Raw genomic sequence first — 21,688 nt, 5'->3', positions numbered from 1 at the left:
AATAGAGAAGCTTTGGCAGAATTGATTGGTTTTGGTCACAAAATATGTCTTTTAGTATTTTCGGGGAAAACCGTGAAGGATCAGTTGTTGACCCCACAAAGAAGCCAAACCTTCTGGGCCGCCCTCCAGTCCTTGTTTCCTGCTCTCGTTGGTTCCTCAGCTCAGAAGATGGTTTCTCCTGCTCTGAAATCTGAATTCTTTCGTCCGTTTGTCATTCAGGAGGAGGCAGCCAAGCCAAAGAGTGTTTCCTCGCAGAGATTATCTCCAAAGTGGTGTTTCCTAGACTGTAAGTATACATCGCTTTGACAGTTCTCTTCTCTCTTCTCCTTGATCAGTTTTCCCACCACCTGCACTCCCTACTGGTACCACGAACATTGCATACATTACAGACAAAAATAGCATCACTGCAAATAATGAGAGAGCTTGGTTTGCGCTGTAGTAATCGCTGTACTACACTGGAAAAGACGGAATAGAAACTTTCAGATCCACATCTCCCACGGTTAAACCACTGAGAGAGTTATGCTGACTTTCCGAGGCCACATTAAGCTCCTCCCCTTCCACTCCCCCTCTTCCTCTCCATCCGTATGCATCCACGTCCCATTAATGCACATAGCTAACTTCTTGCTCTCCAACAATAGTGATCTGGTCCTGATCCAAAAGGTTCAGGGTCCCCTAAGAGAGGAAACGGTATCATTTCACATCAAGCCCTCTGAAATGGTGCATTGTTAGGCAGTAACACAGCTATTCCCCAACTTGTTGAGTGGCAGTTGTTTGATTTCTGGTTTTATTTTCTTTAATGAAATGCATGTTTATTGGTGAACGCCATGAATATTAATATCACACGTAAAGCGGCGGCGTACCAAAAATATCACAGAGAAGAAATAATTTTATACACGCACACACACACACCTCTGGTAGGGTAGAGTCCTGGTGGAATTTAGCAGAGAACAAACAAAGATACAGAGCAGCTAGTTGGAAAAAGTGAGATAAGGGGGGAAAGTGAAGAATATGGATGAAATGTGTACGTGTGGATTAATTAAAGGAACATTTCTCTCAATATTAGCCTTTTTCTCAGTGTATGAATGGGTTAAATGATGACATGTAGTGTCAAAAAAGCACTTTGAGTGGTCAGAAGACCAGAAAGGTGTTTTATACAAGTACAGTCCATTTACCATTTCCCTCACGATCTGCCAGTATCTAAGCTGTCACAATCAAATATTTAAAATAAGCAGGTTATGAACATATTGGATCCACCACCTTCATTTGCACCGTACTGAAGCCTTTAGCCTTTTCTCTCCTCCCTTGTGTTTCTTTTGTGTTATTCATAAGGGACAGTGACTTATTAATCATTCTCCGATGCGTTTCTCTTTTGTCTCTTAAGCTACGACAGCCGACCGTTTCTACAGGATAGACCGAGCGCAGGTAAGTTCAAGCTTCTTGGGCGTGAAATCAGCTGTAAATATGAAACAGATGGATTAAAGCAGAGGAGTGGTTTCTGCAGTGTAGGGCCAGAGCAAGCTGCCTCCCAGAGGATAGACCAGCCCGCAGCCTCGGAGCTTCTCCACGCTGGATTTTGGACGCTGTTCAATGGGGAAAGTGTGAAAGAGAGGGAGGCCAAAAAAACGCAATTCTGAAAAAGAGTCCCCAGTGGAAATGACGCCCTTGAAGAACAAGGCCCAATAGTTTTCTCTGCTGGCTCTCGAGCCTCAAATTAGCGCTGAAGCAGTGGAAGCAGATGTCCAGTGTTTCCTGAGCCTGAACAGAACTGTGTTTTTTTCCAGCCAGCTGCTTCATTATGGCCGTGGTTTAGGTAGTGAAGGCATCGTGAGCATCTGGTTGGTGTTTCTTTTTAATATTCAGCTGAGAGTTTCACAGTCGGAGGCAGGCTGCTGGTCTTCTTCACATCTAATCCACGTTCACATCTCCAACGTTCTCTGGTTTCAGTGTGACTGAGGGAGCAGTTTGATGAGATCATCAAAAAATAGAACCGCTAACAACCCCCCCCTTTCATGTTTTTCCAGGAACATCTCAACTACGTATCAGAAATCTCCCAAGAAGAGATCTTCATCCTGGACCCTGAACTGGTTGTCACGACGACAGTAGGCACCTCCCCCTCGGCCATGCCGGACCTGGTTAACCCCGCCTCCAGCCTGGTAAACAGCAGGTAGGTCGGTCACCACCACCACACTGGCGCTGTCAGTGTCGCCACAGGTTGAACCTCAACCTTAACCTCGCTCATCAGAGCCTGGGGTCCAGAAATAAAGGGTTCCTCATTCATTTCAATGAGATGAAAGCTTTGAAATGAACCCCTTTCAAAGCTTGCGGCAAGAAGAGAAAAAAAAGCAGAGTTTGGCTGCACTAAATGTGCTCCTGATTACTTTTGCAAAGGCCTAGTGCAGCATCCAGGCAGCAGTCCTGCCTCAAAGAAGTACAAACGGCTTAATGTCGCGCGTAGGAATCAAACTTCCTGGTTGGTAGTTTGATCTGTCTTCTGTAGGAACACACCGGCACAAACGTAGCCTCCCACAGAGTACAAAGTCAGTGCTTTTTAAGACAGAGCTTAGGGCTTTGGTGTCTCAGGAACTAGAGCGGCTCGTGCACTGATACTCTCCTCGTATTTCTCAGAGTACAGTAAGAAGTGAGATTCTGTGTCCACCTTTCTTTGACAAGGTGAACTCGCCGTGTCCTCTGGGTAATCTCAGGCTTCGTCCACTCAGGCTGCACGCTGTCAGAGCTGTCTGTAGACTTCTAGATTCTCTGTTAAGGGTCAAATAGAATTCTGATCTACTTTGTGATTCGGTGGTTTGGTTCCAATATTTGATCCCCTTGTGTTGAGATGATTGGGTTGGGCCAGATTGATTGGTGTATTGGGTATAAATTGGTGTATTGGGTTTAATTGCTGTATTGGGTATAAATTGGTGTATTGGGTATAAATTGGTGTATTGGGTATAAATTGGTGTATTGGGTATAAATTGGTGTATTGGGTATAAATTGGTGTATTGGGTATAAATTGGTGTATTGGGTATAAATTGGTGTATTGGGTTTAATTGGTGTATTGGGTATAAATTGGTGTATTGGGTATAAATTGGTGTATTGGGTATAAATTGGTGTATTGGTGTATTGGGTATAAATTGGTGTATTGGGTATACATTGCTGTATTGGGTATAAATTGCTGTATTGGGTATAAATTGGTGTATTGGGTATAGGGTATAAATTGGTGTATTGGGTATAGGGTATAAATTGGTGTATTGGGTATAAATTGGTGTATTGGGTATAAATTGGTGTATTGGGTATAAATTGGTGTATTGGGTATAAATTGGTGTATTGGGTATAAATTGGTGTATTGGGTATAAATTGGTGTATTGGGTATAAATTGGTGTATTGGGTATAGGGTATAAATTGGTGTATTGGGTATAAATTGCTGTATTGGGTATAAATTGGTGTATTGGGTATAAATTGCTGTATTGGGTATAAATTGGTATTGTCCAATTTCTTGGGTGGTTCTCCGAATTTTTGGGAGCTTTTAGTTTGTTAGTGGACCCCACATGTAACCACCATATAACATTATTGGTTTCTGGGTCAGTTCTTGGTGGCGTTGGCCCAAATAAGGTTTGAAAAAAGTTTGGTCCATATGTCTCAATCCGATATGAGCAGCTCCTCAGGGTCTTTGTTGGGTCTAGATAAACCCGAACACATCATCTACAGCTGTTTACATAACCATGTACATGCTGTACGCCATGTTTACTACTGTCTTCTTCTTTGGTGATCTTTAGTGAAAGCCCCTCTGATCAGACCTCCAACCAAGTCTTTGTCTACCCCGTTGCTTCTTCCTCCACTTCAGCTTCATCCTCTGCTTCCAGGTAAAAACACAAACCTACACTACACGACCAAGGTTTTCACTGCTGACTGTGTGTTGGTGCGTAACGTCATTGTTCAACCAGAAGACACCGCTGCAGTGGCTTTACACCCAGTTAGAATGGAACTTTTCTCTGTATAATTGCTTAAAAAAACCACATAAAACAGATATGTAGAAGCATAACATGTTGTGTTTCAGTGATTTTTTTCTGTTACATGCCCGTGTCCAGTAAATAGCTGCCGCTGTGGGAAGGTTCTCGGCTCACACTCGTTGGTTGAGTGTATGCAAATGTCATCGAGATGCTTCACAGTTTGAGTTGTCAAGCCTATAGAGCCTGTTGAGGGCAAAGCCTGCATGAAGTGGAACTGCATAATTCCGAAGCACATGTGTGTATTTATCTGTGTGGGTGTGTATAAATACATGAATAATATTTTCGATCTTCCGTTTCTTTTCCGTCGAGAAACAGCCAAGTGTTACTATTTGCTCTGTGTGTGTGTGTGTGTGTGTGTGTGTGTGTGTGCGCTCCATATGAAATCCTTTTCAACCATATTTACACGCACACTCACACAGATTACATTCTCACCTACAGGACTCCGTTAGAGCAGGTGTCTGATTCGAACGCTCTCTTTCAGAACGAGAAGGTCGTACGGAGAAAAAAAAAAGAAAAAATCGATTCAGTGAGAGAAGAGACGGTTTCTGATGTTATTCTATATTCTTCTTATTGTCAACGAATCCATTCCAACAACGTGCGGGTGTCTCACAAAGCCCGTTGGTTCCTACTAAAGACACGCATCTTTAAAGACGGTTCACAAATACACACTTAAAGTAAATCTGCAGCTCATATATCGACATTTTTCTTATGAATTGATAACAAATACCTCACCTAGACGAGTTATGTCACCAGAATACAATCGCCAGACTGTACTAGAACTACATTCATCTCGTGGTTTAGCTACCATTCATCCGGATATACCAAAAGTAAAGACATGTGGGCTCCAATGAAAACAGGGCTTAACTCCGCGGCAATGCTACGCTCATTGTTTGCGTGGCAAAAATCAACGTGTCTGAAAATGATTCCGATTTAAAGCAGAAAGTCAGCACTTCAACAGCTTTGAATCTGACCTTCCCTCTTCCTGTTCACATGCTGTGATGTGTTAACTCATTAGGATCAGTGCTCTCTTTTGTGCCATGCTACTAATGAGTGGAAGTTATTGGTCCAAATATCTACATGTGGGCATGTGGCGTCACTAAAGTTAATTGACCCCCGAGTGTAAAAAAGGCTGTTTGATTTAAGAGTTTTAATCATTATTTTTTTTGTTCATGCCATGAACGCTTTGATTATAAACATTACAAATAAAGATATGTATAGGAACATCACATTTCAGCTGCTCCGTGGGTACGAGATGTGAACGTACGGAGATTAGCGCACGGAATAGAAAAAAGAGAGGAATAAATAAAGGAACCGGTTACAATGCGAGTACCTGCTGATCCTGACAACACTTCCCTTTGGCTACGTGTGAGTGCGCACGCACGTGTTGTGAGTGCGTGCGTGCGTGCGTGTGTGTGTTTGGCGGGCTGATTTGCAATGCTGAGTGCACCGAGTGGGAGGACGAGGAGGAGAGATGAGACCGAGAGGCAGGGGCAGAGTGAGGGAGAGATGGGTTCTGGAGTCAGAAAAACAGTGGATGTGGAGAGGAAAACGCATGTCGGAGCACCGGGAGTCACGGCGATCCGCTGTGCTTAGACACACACACACACACACACACACACACACACACACACACACACACACACACACACACACACACACAACAGTGTGAGCGCTGTGCCCACGCAGGGCCAGAGGTGAACCATATTCCTCCCACCATAATTACCTCTCTCTCCTCTCTGCTCTCTATCCTTCTGTCTCTCTGACAAACACACTGAAAGACGCCTACACCCCAAACAGTTTGTGTTTTTTTTTTTTTTTTTTTTTTTTTTGGAAATGATTTTTGAGCCGATGGCTTCAGTTTACACTCCATCAGTTAAAAAATCAGACACAATCGGGGCTCTCGGAAATGTTAGCCAGGTTTATTTCAGGATAGAAAAACTTAGTGAATTGGGCTATTTCTGGGAGATTCTTCCCCCCCCCGCATTCACATGTTAGTTTTTACATTCAGTGTGTTAACTGATGTTTTCAGCACAAACACAGAGGAACCCAGACTGAACAAATGAACTTTACAAGTGTTTGTCGTTGTCGCACTGCATTTATCACCAACGACAGTAAAAATGTGTATCCCTTTTGTTATGTATTAATGGAAAAAAAAGAGATCACATAGTATACAATAAGAGGTGGACCTTGAGATGAGATTGCTTTTGTTGCCTCCTGTCAATCTAAACGTGGATGACAAAGGCCCGGAGAGGCTCAGAGTCGTGGAACATTTGGACATCTGCAGTTCAAACTCAGTCTGCTGATGAAGACCATGTGAAGGTTGCTAGTCAAGCCAGATTGGTGGTTGATTCTAAGGGTTAACAGTAGTCCTGCTGTAGGTTCTGATGGATAGTTCAGCACCAGATCGCCCCAGCTGACCAATGGCGAGGCAAAGATGGCGCTCATGGTTAAAAGAAACACTGGCTGTCGGTAGGAGACGGGACGCAAAGTGCGATCTCCGGTCTCGTAGTAAGATAAGATAAGATAAGTAAGAAGTTTATCTATGCAGAACAAAGTAGCGAAGAGTGCAAATATATAAAGAGTGCAATTAGACCAAATCTCCCCGCTCTCACTCTCTTCCCCATGGGGTAGATGTTGTCCAATTGTAGTCTCCCAGGTACTTGTAGTCCTGAACAGTTTTCAACTCCGCCCCCCCTGGATAGAAAATAGGTGTGGTGAAGTCAACCACCACCTCCTCCTTCATCCTGCCGAACAAACACAGGAGTGACACTAGACTCCAACCCCCAGAGATCTACTCAAAAGAGACCTTTTGAAGAAGTCCACGTTATCTCCAGAGGACACCAGGACAGGTTATCTCCAGAGGACACCAGGACAGGTTATCTCCAGGCAGGCAGGCAGGCATCACTAGCGAACACACGGGAGTGTTTTCAGTCATCATTTGATCTCTGAAGTGCATTATATGAACATTTTAGAGTTGCTAGACATGTATAAAGAATATGGTTGGGGGGGAAATAATTCTTTTTTAGAAAAGAATATGAACGTTTCCAAAGAAATAACAGAGCGCATGGATCCCTTCTCCCTTCTCTTTGCGTGCCTGCGGCCGTCTGGAGGCCTCGGCGGATGTTCTGAACATGGAGTTTGTTCAGTGACTTTGTTCCCTGTGTTCTTCCGTAGTTCTTCCCAGAGGCAGCGAGTGAACAGTGACGGCGCTGGTGAAACACCTGTGGCCAGCAAACTCAGCAGGTTGGTACACTCGCCCTGTGAAGTGCGTTATCTTAATACGTCAAATGAATCCCACCTTAAGGTGTCATCGTGTTGGATTTTATGCTTTGTGTGTTGCAGGGCGGGCTGCATCCATCGCTCCAACACCACCGCCGCCGATTTCAAACCAAAACTGAGGTCAGTCCCTGTACAAAACCACATATTTCAACTGTCATATATATATATATAAATCAACACATCGTCAGTATATCACCGAAATGATCTTAAAGAATGTTTGATCACACACAGTGTCTGCTGTCTGTGCTTTGTAGAAGGTTTTTCTCAGTACGGATCAATACCGCCGCGTACAAATGCGTATGAAACGGTGAGGTTAAAGGTCGGGGGGGGGGTTAGGGAGCTGCAACCAGAGGGGGTGATGTGGTTTCAGCATGGTTTGAGTGTGTTCATTCATAGTTCTTGTAATATTGTCATTCATCTCTGCTCATTAAAACATACTGGTACTCTGCTCATTAAAGCACTATGCACTGACAAAAAGAGTGTGCGCTGAACAGACCTGTGTGTGTGTGTGTGTGTGTGTGTGTGTGTGTGTGTGTGTGTGTGTGTGTGTGTGTGTGTGTGTGTGTGTGTGTGTGTGTGTGTGTGTGTGTGTGTGTGTGTGTGTGTGTGTGTGTGTCAGGTCTGGCTGGTTGTGTATTTAGTTCCAGCATCAGTTGTTCTAAGAGCAGGGAATTATTCAAAATGATCAAATATGATTATACATATCAAAGTTATGATAGCTAAATATAATCCTGAAATGACTTACAAGTCAAATAATGTAAATCAGTTAAATATCGGCCCGCTAAACAGGTTGCCAGATATATAAACTAATCATACAGAGTTGTTTTTCTTGGGTTCCGTCTGTTTATCATCTCACATTTGGGCATTTCAGATCCAGGCTGTTTTTTAATTACATTGCTAAATGCCCATTGGTCAGGGTGTGGTATTTAGAGCATGTGGTGGAAACATGTAGCTGTGAATCCACCTCCCAATGGAAAGAACCAAAGCTAACACCTCTCCAGACTCTCTGACTTCTGGCTCACTAATGAGTTTCACCATGTAGGCCTATGGCACAGAGGAATAGGATTTATCAGGCGATGATGCACTCAAGACTTGTAAGTAGGAGGATACATTCATTAACAACAATGAGACTCCGTGTAGAGAGGAAATGAAGAATCTTCAGAGTGGAGCTCAGAGAACAACCTACAGCTGAACGTCAGTAAAAATCAATGAGCTGCTGAGGAAAGCAAACTTTTTGAGAAGGCAAAATTCCGTTTTTTTTTTAGTTTTCGTCCACTCTGAAACCCTGAACGCACCTCAACACACACAGCGTAGAGGAAACAGTAGGTTTGGGCCTTGCAGTTCTGGCGCATAACAATGAATATATACACATCATTATATCGCACTTGATAGATAAAAGACGAGGCTTGTTTGTGGCTGTGCGTGATTGTGTGTGTGTGTTTTCAAAGTGAGAATTCTAAATGTCTGTAAACGTAGCGCGAACTGAAACACTTCTGTCTCGTTGTTCAGACAGGAAAAGAGCCAAAAGACAAGTGAGGCGGAGCGGGAGAGAGAAAAAGGTAAAACACACACAAACACACACATATACAGCGGGTAAAATAAGTATTGAACACGTCACCATTTTTCTCAGTAAATATATTTCTAAAGGTGCTATTGACATGAAATTTTCACCAGATGTCGGTAACAACCCAAGTAATCCACACATACAAAGAAAAGCAAACAAATAAATTCAGAAATTAAGTTATGTTTACCAAACCAATACTTTTTCCCTGTGTCATTCCATTTTATTACACATAACTTAATTTCTGAACATATTTGTTTGGTTTTCTTTCTTTGTATGGATTACTTGGGTTGTTACCGACATCTGGCTTCTGAAACAATGACAGAGTATTGGAAATAAGTATTGGACACGTCATCATTTTTCTCAGTAAATATATTTCTAAAGGTGCTATTGACATGAACTTTTCACCAGATGTCGGTAACAACCCAAGTAATCCATACATATAAAGAAAACCAAACAAATAAGTGCAGAAATTAAGTTATGTGTAATAAAATGGAATGACACAGGGAAAAATAACTTGTTCATTTCAGATCGGTTTGGTAAACATAACTTAATTTCTGAATTTATTAACAAACAAAATTTGGTTTTCTTTGTAAATACATTTCAGTAAGCGTGTTCAATACTTTTTCCCTGGATTACTAACTTAATTCTGAATTTATTTGTTTGGTTTTCTTTGTATGTATGGATTATCTCTGGTGAGAATCTCATGTCAATAGCACCTTTAGAAATATATTTACTGAGAAAAATGGTGCCGTGTTCAACACTTATCTTACCCGCTGTATATATACCCGTCAGCTACAAGGTTCAGTTCTGTCTTAAGATGGAGCATCACTACCTACAGGACACGGGGAAGTGAGAAACGAGACAGCTTCAGTCTCCAGACAGACTGTTTGTCTTTCTCTGACACATATTTTTCTCAACCGCCGTCTCCTCGCGCTCACTTTGCATTCTGGGAGTTAGGTGTGTTGGAGCCTGAGCTGTCTTCTTTTTGTCAGCCTCACTGGTTTTATTCTCTTTGGGAACTGGCATGTTTCCACTTCATGATCTGGTTCACTTTGGTTTTCTTTCTTGGTTTGTGGGGTTTGATTCCTGTTTTGGCGTTTTCACATTCGGGGGCTGAACACAACCCTGTCAGATAAAGTGTTTTTGAAAATCAGTTTTTTTTGCAAAAGTAATATTATCTCCAGTAGGGCTGTAGTTTATGAAAGAGGCATGTTGAGAGGATTTATGTAATGCACATACATAGATTGACATCTTTAAAGGATAATTCTGGGTTATTATATAGTCAGTCATTTCTGTCAGATATACCTACCATATAATCGGTTCAGATCCAGGTTACTCATTATCTGTAATGCCTGGGAGAGTCTTGGCTTGTCAGATGTGTCATTTGTGGTACTACAGGTAAATAAATACGATATATATGTCTTGCTCCAATTCATGGTTGCCATTGAAATGAATAGTAGAGCTGCATGTTTTGCCTCAGCTCTATTCTCAGTCTGAACACAGCTTCTTCCCTGACTGTACCTGAACGCCGCGTTGACGTTGACGTTGACGTGGACGACCTCAGACCGCCGCAGTTTTTATGAAGACGTAGATTAAGTCATTTTAAAAATCAGTCTGCCTTTTTCTTTATGTCCAACATGCATCTCCTGTTTATAATGCAGACACACACACACACACACACACACACACACACACACACACACACACACACACACACACACACACACACACACACGTCACTTGCTCCATTGAACTCTCAGTTTGATGCAGTCAACCTGTCTGACCCCAATGAGAGCTGTGTGTGTGTGTGTGTGTGTGTGTGTGTGTGTGTGTGTGTGTGTGTGTGTGTGTGTGTGTGTGTGTGTGTGTGTGTGTGTGTGTGTGTGTGTGTGTGTGTGTGTGTGTTGGAGGAGAAGATGTGCCCAATTTATGAGTATGTGAGAGGGGGGGGGGAGGGGGAGGTCTTTGCATAGCCTCTATAGTTTTATAAACCTCCTCTCCTCTCTCATTCCTGTCCTCTTCCTCCTCTCCTCTCTTCCTCCTCCTCTCCTCCTCTTCCTCTTCCGATTGGCTCTCACTTTATCTGGTTTTCTTAATTCTTTCCCTGGGCTGAAACCATTTAATTCCTACGTTCAGAGTGTGTGTTGGGTTTTGTGGCCTGTGTGTTGTTTTTGATTTATCTTGCAGCAGCAAAAGCTCTTAAGAGAAGTTTGAAGTCTGCTCTCTCTCTCTCTCTCCCTCTCTCTCTCCCCCCTACACACACTCACACTAAGCCTAACATAACTGGATTAGGACTCGGCTATTCAGAGAGAGAGAGAGAGGAGGGAAAGCGAGTATTGAGGTCAACCTAATAAACATTCATCTCGTATGTCGGCCTGGCTTCAGCGGCACACAGTCACTAATGACATTAACATGCCACGTCGCGTGTGTTGGAAGTGGTCTTTGATAAGGAAACTTTTATCGTCTTTCTCTAATTCTAATGCTATGTTTGCCATTTTAGTTCGCTAATGAATATTGAACATCACAATATGCCCTTCTGGTGAGGCCCCACAGTTAAACACATACGGTACACATCCGTCGTTGATAGAAATGTGGCCAACGACATAAACGTGGCCAACGACATAAACGTGGCCAACAACATAAACGTGGCCAACAACATAAACGTGGCCAACAACATAAACGTGGCCAACGACATAAACGTGGCCCGGTCGGGACTAATCTGTGTCGTGAAATGGATCCAAAAATAGAACGTTTATGCACACACAGCCCCTTGCCCGCTTTTTCAGCATTTTTTTTGGGGTGGGAAGTTACACTTTAACGCTACAGATCTCAGCTGCGTGCTGCATCGAAACTGTTGTGGGTGCAGTTTGGCAGAAGAGGATTGACGGCGACTAAAAAAGACACCGACCGTCGGCCCGGCGGAGTCCTGACTGGTGCACGGAAGTATCCGGCATCTCCTTTTCCCAACTGGATCCCCCAGTCCACAGAACAAAACACAAATACAGAAACACTGTCATGTAGCACCCCCGACTACCCTAAGAGAAATCCATGAGCGTGGGAAGGTTCCTCAGTGACACACGGAGATCAGGTTACTGAATACTGTATGAGATTTATAGAATCCTGTGAAATAACCTGGTTTACTCTCTCTCTCTTTTTCTCTCTGTCTCTCTCTCTCTCTCTGTCATGATGCCAGAGATTGAGTTGATCGAGTGTGTGAAGAACAAGGACAGCAAGAAGGTGAGTGACAGGTTCATTAGCCAATCAATCAATCAATCAATCAATCAATCAATCAATCAATCAATCAATCAAGGAAGAACATCGTATAATCCCTGCCTGTGATGAGTACCATTGATCACCATTAATTGCAAATAATATAATTTGATTAGAGTAAAGAGTGGTGTTTGCTGTCACGTATGGAAACATCTGGATCCATGTAAATGTTTGTTTTTACTGTTTTGGTTTCCAACTAGCACAGCATTAAGTTCTTCTCTTATTTATTGTAGTATTCAATCAAAAATGTTGCTACATATTCCATCTTATTTTCCCGTTTAAGGCTCATTTAACACCCGTTTCCCCAAAAAGCTGCAGGAGCTGCACCTGAAGGGGGCGGACCTCACGGTGCTGGACCTATCCGGCTGCAGTCTGCTGCACCACGCCGTCGCCACAGGAAGCAAAGAGACGGTCCGCTACATCCTCGACAATGGTAACTGTAGCATACAGCCAGATGTTGTCACTAGATTTCATTCAATGAAGATTGTGATGTAATTCTAATACGCCCAGGCTTCTAGACCTCCATGGGAGATGTCAGAGTAAAACATGGTGTTTTATTAACAGTTACTTAATGCACATCACATGTATATCATCTATATATATATATATATATTATTTTTTTTAATATATTTTTTTTAATATATATATATACAGTACCAGTCAAAAGTTTGGACACACCTTCTCATTCGACTACTTTGAAGAATCTAAAATATAAAACATATTCTGGTTTGTTGAGCATTTGTTTGTTTACCACATAATTCCATATGTGTTCCTTCATAGTTTGGATGTCTTCAATATTAATCTACAATGTAGAAAAAATAAAGAAAAACCATTGAATGAGAAGGTGTGTCCAAACTTTTGACTGGTACTGTATATTTTTTTATATATATTTATATTTTTATATATATTTTTTTATATATATATATTTTTATATATATATATATTATTTTATATTATATTATTTTATATATATTTTTTTATATATTTTTATATATTTTATATACAGTATCAATCAGTTTTATATATTTTTATATTTTTATATATATTTTTATATATATATATTTTTATTATATATTTATATTTTTATATATTTATATTTATATATATATTTTTTATTTATATTTATATATATTTGTTTATGTATATTTTTATATATATTTATATACAGTATCAATCAGTTGTTACAGTAGGTAGGGATGAACATTTCAACAACATGATATCTTTTTTTAGTTAAAGTATTATTTGTCACCATCTCATGATCATCAGTTGCCACTGTTGTAAGGAATTAATTCATTCCATTCATAAAAAAACAACAACATTGAAATTATGCAATGGTCTGTTTGGACAGTTAATCTTTTCAACTGTCTGTTTTCCAGCTCCTAGTGACCTGATAGATGTCACAGAAAAACTACAGTAAGTAAAGTCATGGGTACTTTTATCCCCTAAACCATTCAACTATTTAAATATGAAAGTTTATACAAACAAATGAGTAAAATGCTGATATTCAAGTTGTAGTTTACTGTAGTTTACACTCAAAAGTTTTGACCTGTTGCTGCAGCACCATCTTTGATGTTGTTCCACTGGGCTCTGGTCTGTCTCTCTGGGCAACCTAACAAGTGTACCGAATGTTAAAGAGAATAAATATAAGGCACCAAACAAAAGCCGTAGGGCCCACCTGACCATCAAAGGTGCTGGACTCTCAGAAGACGGTGAGAGTCGCTGACATCTCATGCTCCCACCTCTCTGTCTCTGGCCACCAGTGGGGAGACGGTTCTTCATCGAGCTGCATCGCTGTGTCACAGGACCATCTGCCACTATCTGGTAGAAGCAGGAGCCTCGCTGATGAAAACGGACCTCCAGGTAGGTTCAGTACACACAAACACGTGGACTGTATGTTGCGAAAGCCTGAATAATTCATCTCTTTTCAAAGGAGGACAAGTCAGAGTGCTGAAGTTCATTGGTTGAACCCAAAATAGACTTTCTTTTAGCAGTTTAGCTAACTATTTAGACATGGTTCTTTGCATTTGGACATAACTCCAATTAAGCACTTTAAATTGGATGATCTTTCTGTTGTAGCACACTTTGTACGAAATAGTCCGGAGCAAGGAGTTACGAGCTTGGTTGCTCTATTTCTTCAGACGTAGTAACCATGTTCTCCCATATCTTACATTGATAGCCCAGAAGTATAGTATTTGGAATTGAGCCTGACTGGTCCATGTGGATTCTAAATCCAATGAACAGTTTTGTAGATCTAGACAATGAAGAAGACACATTCACAGAGTGCATGGAATGTGCTAGGAAGCCATTATAACGTGATCTCTGCGGGTCAGGACCCTCAGAACTTTTATTAGGGTTTCCAAGTAAATGTGAATCATTTCTTCCATAGTCTTAAACGTCTTTAAGAATGGTCTAAATCCACTATTCTCCTGCTAATTGCCTCATTTCTCTGCGCACTGGTAGTATTAAATATTTAGGAATCAACATTTTCCACAGGCTGTCAGAGTTGGTTCCTTCTAAACTTTAACCCAGTTCTCAAAACAGAACAGGACGGCCTTCAACTTGGATGAATCTACCAAAAAAAACAAGACAACTAGACTCAAACTAGCCCCCTTTCAAATAAAAATTAAAAACCAAGGACGTCTGGAATCAACACAAATGTACTACTACAAAACATAACTATGTAAGTTAACTATCTGCACCTCGGGCATCTGCTCGCTCCCTTGATGGTTGATCTGGTGCCTCGACTTCCTAAGCTGACCTCTCCATGGAGAGCCAACGTAACCTCCTCCATCTCCAGAGATGCATGTGAATGTGTCCTTGGGCAAGACACTTAACCCCAGATTGCCCCCACAGGAATGGGTATGAATGGTCAGTGAGGGTCCGGATGAGCTAGCTGGGCCCTTACATGGTAGTCCCTGTCATCAGTTTATGAATGGTTGAATGAAATGTAGTTTTAAAGTGCTTTGAGTGGTGGGAAGGCTAGAAAAGTGCAGTCCATTTTCCATTTTCCATTACCATCTGCTGGGAATCTGGGTTTTGGGCGGATGCAAGGAAAAAGATACCTGCCGGCATGCATAGTGCCTACTATAAAGACTGGTGGAGGAGGTCTGGGCTGTTTTTTTTAGGGTTTCTCCCGAGTTCCAGTGAAGGGGAAACCAAGAAACTTTAGCCAGTTGGGCACTTCCAACTTCCACCAAGACCTTTTGCAGCTCCAGCATGACCCATGAAGAAATGGTAGACAAGTTTGGTCAAACGCATTTCACACCGTTGAGGCCTTCTTCATCCAACATCAGTGCCCCAGACCTCACACGTTTTCTTTTGGCTGATTGGACACAAATTCCCACAGAATCGCTCCAGAACGTCTTCCCAGAAGAGTGGCGGCTGTCAAGGGTACAACGGGAGGGGGGGCCAACTCGATATCAATGTAAATGGATTTAGAATTGCTCGCGATGGCCAGGTCACTGACTTTTTTTTTGTGTATGTGTGTGTGTTGGCCTCATATATGCATCTTCTTTCGATTCTTGTTCATTGTTCATTTTTCCATGGAGGTTTCAACAGTGCAGATAAAGCTCCTAACTGGCTGGACTCAGCAATGACCTAGATACAGAGAGAGAGAGAGAGAGAGAGAGAGAGAGAGAGAGGGGAGTGAGAGTGCAATGAATGGAAAGAGAGACGAACGACTCGAGAAGAGAACGCTATGATTTAGACATCTCGAAAGTACTCTGTTTTATCTCCACATCTCTGCACTCAACACGAAAGGTCTCTCTCTCTCTCTCTCTCTCTCTTTTCGCTTTATCTGCATGTCTTTCTCTCTCTCTCTCCCTCCCAAAGACACACACACACACACACACACACTGGACTCAACTAATTAGCGTCTGTTCTAAACTCTGGAAGTGATTCAGCGACCACTTACAGTAGAATGTGTGTTTGTGTGTGTGTGTGTGTGTGTGTGTGTGTGTGTGTGTGTGTGTGTGTGTGTGTGTGTGTGTGTGTGTGTGTGTGAGCGAGCGGGCGTCCTCTCAAGGACACGTTTTGTTTACTCCATTTTGAATTCCGTTGTTTCTCATTATCTCATTTGTATTAGTCGGAGACAATGTTGCTTTAACAGCAGCACTTCTCAGTCGTAGAGGGGGCCCCTAATGAAACGCCACATTGTCTCCGGCACAGAGGGGGGTAAGCCTCTAGCAAACGCCCTTTTAGTTCTTTAACGGGACTCTTAAGCCCCGTGTTCATCACAGTGCAAACGTTGTTGGTATGTTGTTAAGAGTTTTACGGTACCAGAGGTCCGAGGTAACGACTTATCTTACTGTGCCGTGAGAAAAGACATCGGAAGCTAAAATAGGAACCAGCTTTCCACTTCCATGACTGAACGCTCATTGTGAGATCTTTAAATGTTTAACCGAAGAACAGAAAGGCGAGAGCGGTGGAATGAATCTGTGAACGTGTAAATCTTCGTGTGTCTAATCAGGGCGAGACTCCTAAGAACCGGGCGGAGAAGGCCAACGACTCTGAACTGGCGGCTTATCTGGAGAACAGGCAGCATTACCAGATGATCCAGAGAGAGGACCAGGAGACGGCCGTCTGAAAGCGTTGAGCTCTTCCGCGTTCTCCTTCCTCATCCTCACAGCGGCTCCTGAGGGCCGGTCTGACGGGAGGACCGGTACAAACATACCAGTTCTTTGCATTTGACACAAAGATGAGGGTTGGAAGGTCCTAAGATTATGAGATGCTCATGAAGTCCTTTCATTTTTGAGAGGAACAAGTGTTGGTGAAGTCTGGAAAACAGTTTTGGGATGATCAGAATCTTCTGCCGGACTTTGAACAGCTACCTAGAGGAGACCTCTTGTTGGGACTTCTTCTTCGTTGTCCAAAACTCTTCATGTCATGGTTGAACATACTCAGGAAATGTAATAAATGTCGTACAACCATGGAGTTAAAATCTAAGAAGACTAAAGTTTTAAGGCCCAGTCACTATGGCTACAAAGTGCATTACACACCTGACCAAAATGTCTTTGAGATTATGGAATATTTTGTGTGTGAAAGGTCGAGATTTTGGAGTTCGGTATTTGAATATCTACAGTTAACACTTTTTCGTAATGCCTTGTCATGGAGCGAAAGGTTTAACATGTTTGCATTAATGTGTTAAGGTCAGGGGGTCGGGGAAATCACATCAGTATCAGGTTTCATTGCCATCCAGTAGTCGTAGAGAGATCGTTTCTTTACCGTCCCTTAGCCTGTGAAGCTCTGTGATCACAAACATCACCCTCATTTATGGTGGGAACCTGTTTTGGTTGGTCTTACCTCAGCCATACCACTTCATCAATATTAGTGTACATGCTGTAATAAGTTGACTTTTATCAACATATTCTAGAGAATCATTATTATTTATATGTTGGACAAATAATCAAAGTGATGTATTTTCTGGTGCCTGCCCTGAAGGATTGGACTTTTATTTCCACTTATGTGACTTTTTATTTCCACAGATACGTTCTGTCAAGTTAGATCAAATGGGTGTGTGTGCGCGTACTTTAAGAAAAAAATAAAATAAAATGAAATGTTCATATTTTGTTAAGATTGTTTTAGTAAAATCCAGTCTCAAATCATGTATTATGGATTATTATAGATTGGTTGTGCCAAACGTTAGAGGCTGAGAAGTTGACAAACCTGGATCTACACGATGCGCCGGAAAAATCTGGACACCAACTCAACAAAATCAGGGACAAGATCTGTAAGGATCCTCTCTCCATGGAGACGAGGAACCGGGTTTCTCGTGCTTCAATTGGAACGTTCGATGCTGAATACGATCAGAACATTGGACATGGATGCACACGCAAAGCCTGGTGTCTCTGCTAGTCTCTCTGTACATTCTCTTTATAACTGATAAGGATATTTTCTTCAAGAGATGCATTTTCTCATAAATGTCTTTTGTTTGCATTCCATTTAATGGCACAACTTCCTTTATGACTTAAGTCTACCAAAGAGCTTTGACAATGAAGAAGTCTTGACCCGTTCAGACCTCTGCTCTGTGTGAACCCTCTCCTAGTTATGGGATGGAGTAACGGACTAATGCACAACCCATCTTCGGGCATATTTGAGGAGAGAAAGTTTCTGTGCAACAAGTCTTTTGAGGATTTGTGTATTTTGTACAGTAAATTATTAGAAAGAACTCTGATTCAGCACAGCCACTGCTGGAATAATCTGTAAACCAAAAAGACTGGAGTCTCCCAATCACGTCAGTTTATCTCCTGCCTGTGCTGTGATTTTAGCATTTGAAAGGTCTTCAGTTTAGCGTTGCATTGACAGTAAATTCTTGCATGTACTGTATCGCAGTGATGTATAGCAGCTTTTTTTTTTTTTTAAATTTAAACGTTTGAATTCTCTTATCTTTTTCTGTCTTTCTATTCCTGCATTTGTTGATTGAAGTTCTTTGGCATTTGTATGATTTGTTTATGAGATTAATATGAAGACAATAAAAGAAGAAAGTTTATTTGCGAACTTGAACGCGTTTCTTTTGTCTGTTTTATAGATATGGCATTTATTTGTCAGATCTTTTGCATAAACCAAACTAAGTAGTTTCCATTGAAGAAGGTATTTTATTTTGAAAAGCCTGTATGCATGTAACGAACGGAAAAAAATGGCTATCCTGGAGAGGATTTCATACGAACCCTTGTATGAGGATACGTTGCATACAGTACAAGGTCTTTTTGAAATTTTGGTCGTTTTTGCTATTTAAATACTGATTATTGTTAATTCATATGTCTCAATGTCTGATTTAACCTCACTGTATGCCAAGCACTACTTAAACACTTAAACACTCTGCATATAGACCTCAAAATACAGTGGTTTGTTTCAGTTTTCTAAATGAATCTCCTACACTGGTCATCAAGGTATCGTCTTACAGCGATCGCAGATGTTTTTTCCAAGAAGTGTTGTCCATGGAGCCAAACCTCTGAGTCACTGGCCGTGTCTCTTAAGTTTTTCCCCTGATTTAAACAGTGTGTCAGCAGTGCGGGGGGATTATCGGGCTCGTTTCACGTAGCAAAGAAGCATTATTGGATGTTGCTATGCAGAGAAAAACGTGGAGCGCCATTGTTAGTATGTCATTTTTAGAGGATGTGAAGGGCTGCAGGAGTATTTATTTGATCAGAAAGTAACAATAATGTGTATTGCCATACACTGCAATAGACATTTGATATGCATGGATTATTTTATTGATTGCTTTGGATTTGGTTGCAGAGACTAATTAGGGTTAGTATTATTTATGCCCTAATGAGGTCCATATATCTTGATATTTTCCATTTGCCACTATGTTTGTGCATTAGTCTTAATACAAATAAATCTATATGTGTGTATCGTATCTTCCCATCCTGGGTAAGGTATAACACTGTGGGCAATTCACGGTGAGAAGAACTTAAGCCCCACAATCCCTTGCAGCTTGTCTGGGTCAGGTATATATATATACCTAATGATGATCCCACTGAACAAAGCATATCAATAGTCCACGGGGGTTCAAATGCTTCTTGTCTTTAAAGTCTAAAACATCTAAAACCATCCAGCTTTAGTTACGGTTCCAAATGTTTGGTGACTCTTCCTGCTCTTAAAGGGTTGGTGTACAAAGAATATTCCAAAAATTCAAAATGAAGGGCCTGTGTCCACATAGTGTCTTTCCTGAAGACCAACATCTTGTTTTCACTTGTTCCCAATGAGGAGAAAGCAAAAATAAAATAAAAAAGGTGCTGCACCCAGAGTCTTCTATCTGAGAGCGCCGCCTTTATGCTAACGTTACTGGGTTAATCTGGGTTAATCTTTATGCTAACGTTACTGGGTTAATCTGGGTTAATCTTTATGCTAACGTTAATCTGGGTTAATCTTTATGCTAACGTTACTGGGTTAATCTGGGTTAATCTTTATGCTAACGTTACTGGGTTAATCTGGGTTAATCTTTATGCTAACGTTACTGGGTTAATCTGGGTTAACCTTTATGCTAACGTTACTGGGTTAATCTGGGTTAACCTTTATGCTAACTAACTTTATGCTAACGTACTGGGTTAATCTGGGTTAACCTTTATGCTAACGTTACTGGGTTAATCTGGGTTAATCTTTATGCTAACGTTACTGGGTTAATCTGGGTTAATCTTTATGCTAACGTTACTGGGTTAATCTTTATTAACCTTTATGGGTTAATCTTACTGGTTAATCTTTATGGGTTAATCTTTATGCTAACGTTACTGGGTTAATCTTTATGCTAACGTTACTGGGTTAATCTTTATGCTAACGTTACTGGGTTAATCTTTATGCTAACGTTACTGGGTTAATCTTTATGCTAACGTTACTGGGTTAGCCTTCTTGCTACAACTAATGGGTTAGCCAGGGTCAGCCTTTGTGTTAATGGTACTGGGCTAGCCGTTTTGCTACTATTAATTGGTTTCTCCAGGGTTAGCATTATGCTAATGTGACTGGGTTGGCCAGGGTTATATGATTGCTTATATGCTAGTAGGCTAACCTACTTTCTGGGCCCTGTTTCCCCATGTTTCTGTGTACTAATGCAGACAATTATTGAAAGAAATTGGTCCGAGAACGCTGCCAACAGCACTGTAGCCATTACCGGCCAATTTCCTGCAATCATCAGACAACAATATTAACTTTAATTCAATAAATGCTCTTGAATCAGTTCTTACTAATACATTACACCAAACAATATTGTCAACATTTTAATTGAATCACAAATGTCATAGATGTGTCATTTTGTTTAAAATGGGGGAAAAAAAGGATATTCATGTTTCTCCATCTAAAGTCCAAACAAAGCTACTGCTATTCACCCCCAATAATAAAGACCAAGCTACACTTTAAGCTTTAAATGATCAATACATCTGTTCTTTTAAGGCCTTCGATGCTGCTTCCTGATGTGATGTCCTCTCACTACAGTAATGACAATAAGTATAAGACAATACAATATTGCGAGAATAAAAGAGAAATACAGCATATTCTAACTTTGGCTGTGGCAGAGCATTTGAACATAGATTTGATGTAGATATTAGTGATGAAATGCCTTTGGTTTGAGGTTCAGGTTCAGTGAGGGAAGCAGCAATAGAACGCATGCCGCTCCATTCATTCCTGTGAAATCTCTATTCATTTATCCCATTGACAAGTGCGAGCTAATGCCTCATGAATAATGAAAGCTTCAGTTCTCAGCTTATTTTGGTGTCTTTGATCCGGAGCGTGACACGCTGCCAACTGCACTTATGCTCCTTTACAAAGCGTAATCAAACTCTATTATCTCCCATGCGGCGTGGGACATCTACAGTAGCTCGTTCTGTAAAATTTGGTGTATTGTCAGTTTGTGAAATAATCTTGACTTATGTCACATAGTTTTCCTTCTTTGTTGTTCTTTTAGATATATGTATCTAAATATTTGTCTCTTGGCTTGTTTAAATTCCATCAAAGCTTTCTCTGATACATTTCCATCAATAACATGGCGATGCTCTCTGCTGCTGCTGCTCTTGCCTTCTGGTCTCTTTTTCATCAAGATCGACTCCACATTATGGGTATAAGATGAAAGCGAGAGACG

The 21,688-nt window shown here is 41.2% G+C and overlaps 2 protein-coding genes across 3 annotated transcripts in view; both read left to right on the top strand.

The window, feature by feature from the left end:
- Nucleotides 1-18,615, top strand: part of LOC129111982 (diacylglycerol kinase zeta-like) — a 54,264-nt gene extending 35,649 nt beyond the window's left edge. For both annotated transcript variants that reach the window (XM_054624154.1, XM_054624153.1), the window contains 12 exons: nt 220-286; nt 1,382-1,422; nt 2,022-2,164; nt 3,774-3,860; nt 7,182-7,250; nt 7,350-7,406; nt 8,796-8,845; nt 12,044-12,087; nt 12,433-12,553; nt 13,497-13,533; nt 13,881-13,980; nt 16,589-18,615. In XM_054624154.1, coding sequence (XP_054480129.1) covers nt 220-286; nt 1,382-1,422; nt 2,022-2,164; nt 3,774-3,860; nt 7,182-7,250; nt 7,350-7,406; nt 8,796-8,845; nt 12,044-12,087; nt 12,433-12,553; nt 13,497-13,533; nt 13,881-13,980; nt 16,589-16,705 — 933 coding nt within the window. In that variant the 3' untranslated portion in view covers nt 16,706-18,615. The remainder of the gene's footprint in view (nt 1-219; nt 287-1,381; nt 1,423-2,021; nt 2,165-3,773; nt 3,861-7,181; nt 7,251-7,349; nt 7,407-8,795; nt 8,846-12,043; nt 12,088-12,432; nt 12,554-13,496; nt 13,534-13,880; nt 13,981-16,588) is intronic.
- The window catches only part of mdka (midkine a), a 21,526-nt gene continuing 13,765 nt past the window's right edge, over nt 13,928-21,688 (top strand). The window contains exon 1 of the mRNA XM_054624156.1: nt 13,928-13,980. The gene's annotated coding sequence lies outside the window, so the exon portion shown is untranslated. The remainder of the gene's footprint in view (nt 13,981-21,688) is intronic.

The sequence above is a fragment of the Anoplopoma fimbria genome, chromosome 22 (genome assembly GCF_027596085.1).
Source record: "Anoplopoma fimbria isolate UVic2021 breed Golden Eagle Sablefish chromosome 22, Afim_UVic_2022, whole genome shotgun sequence".
Lineage (NCBI taxonomy): Eukaryota > Metazoa > Chordata > Actinopteri > Perciformes > Anoplopomatidae > Anoplopoma > Anoplopoma fimbria.
Note: the sequence above shows the minus strand (reverse complement) of the source record. Positions and strands in the feature narration are given on the sequence as shown.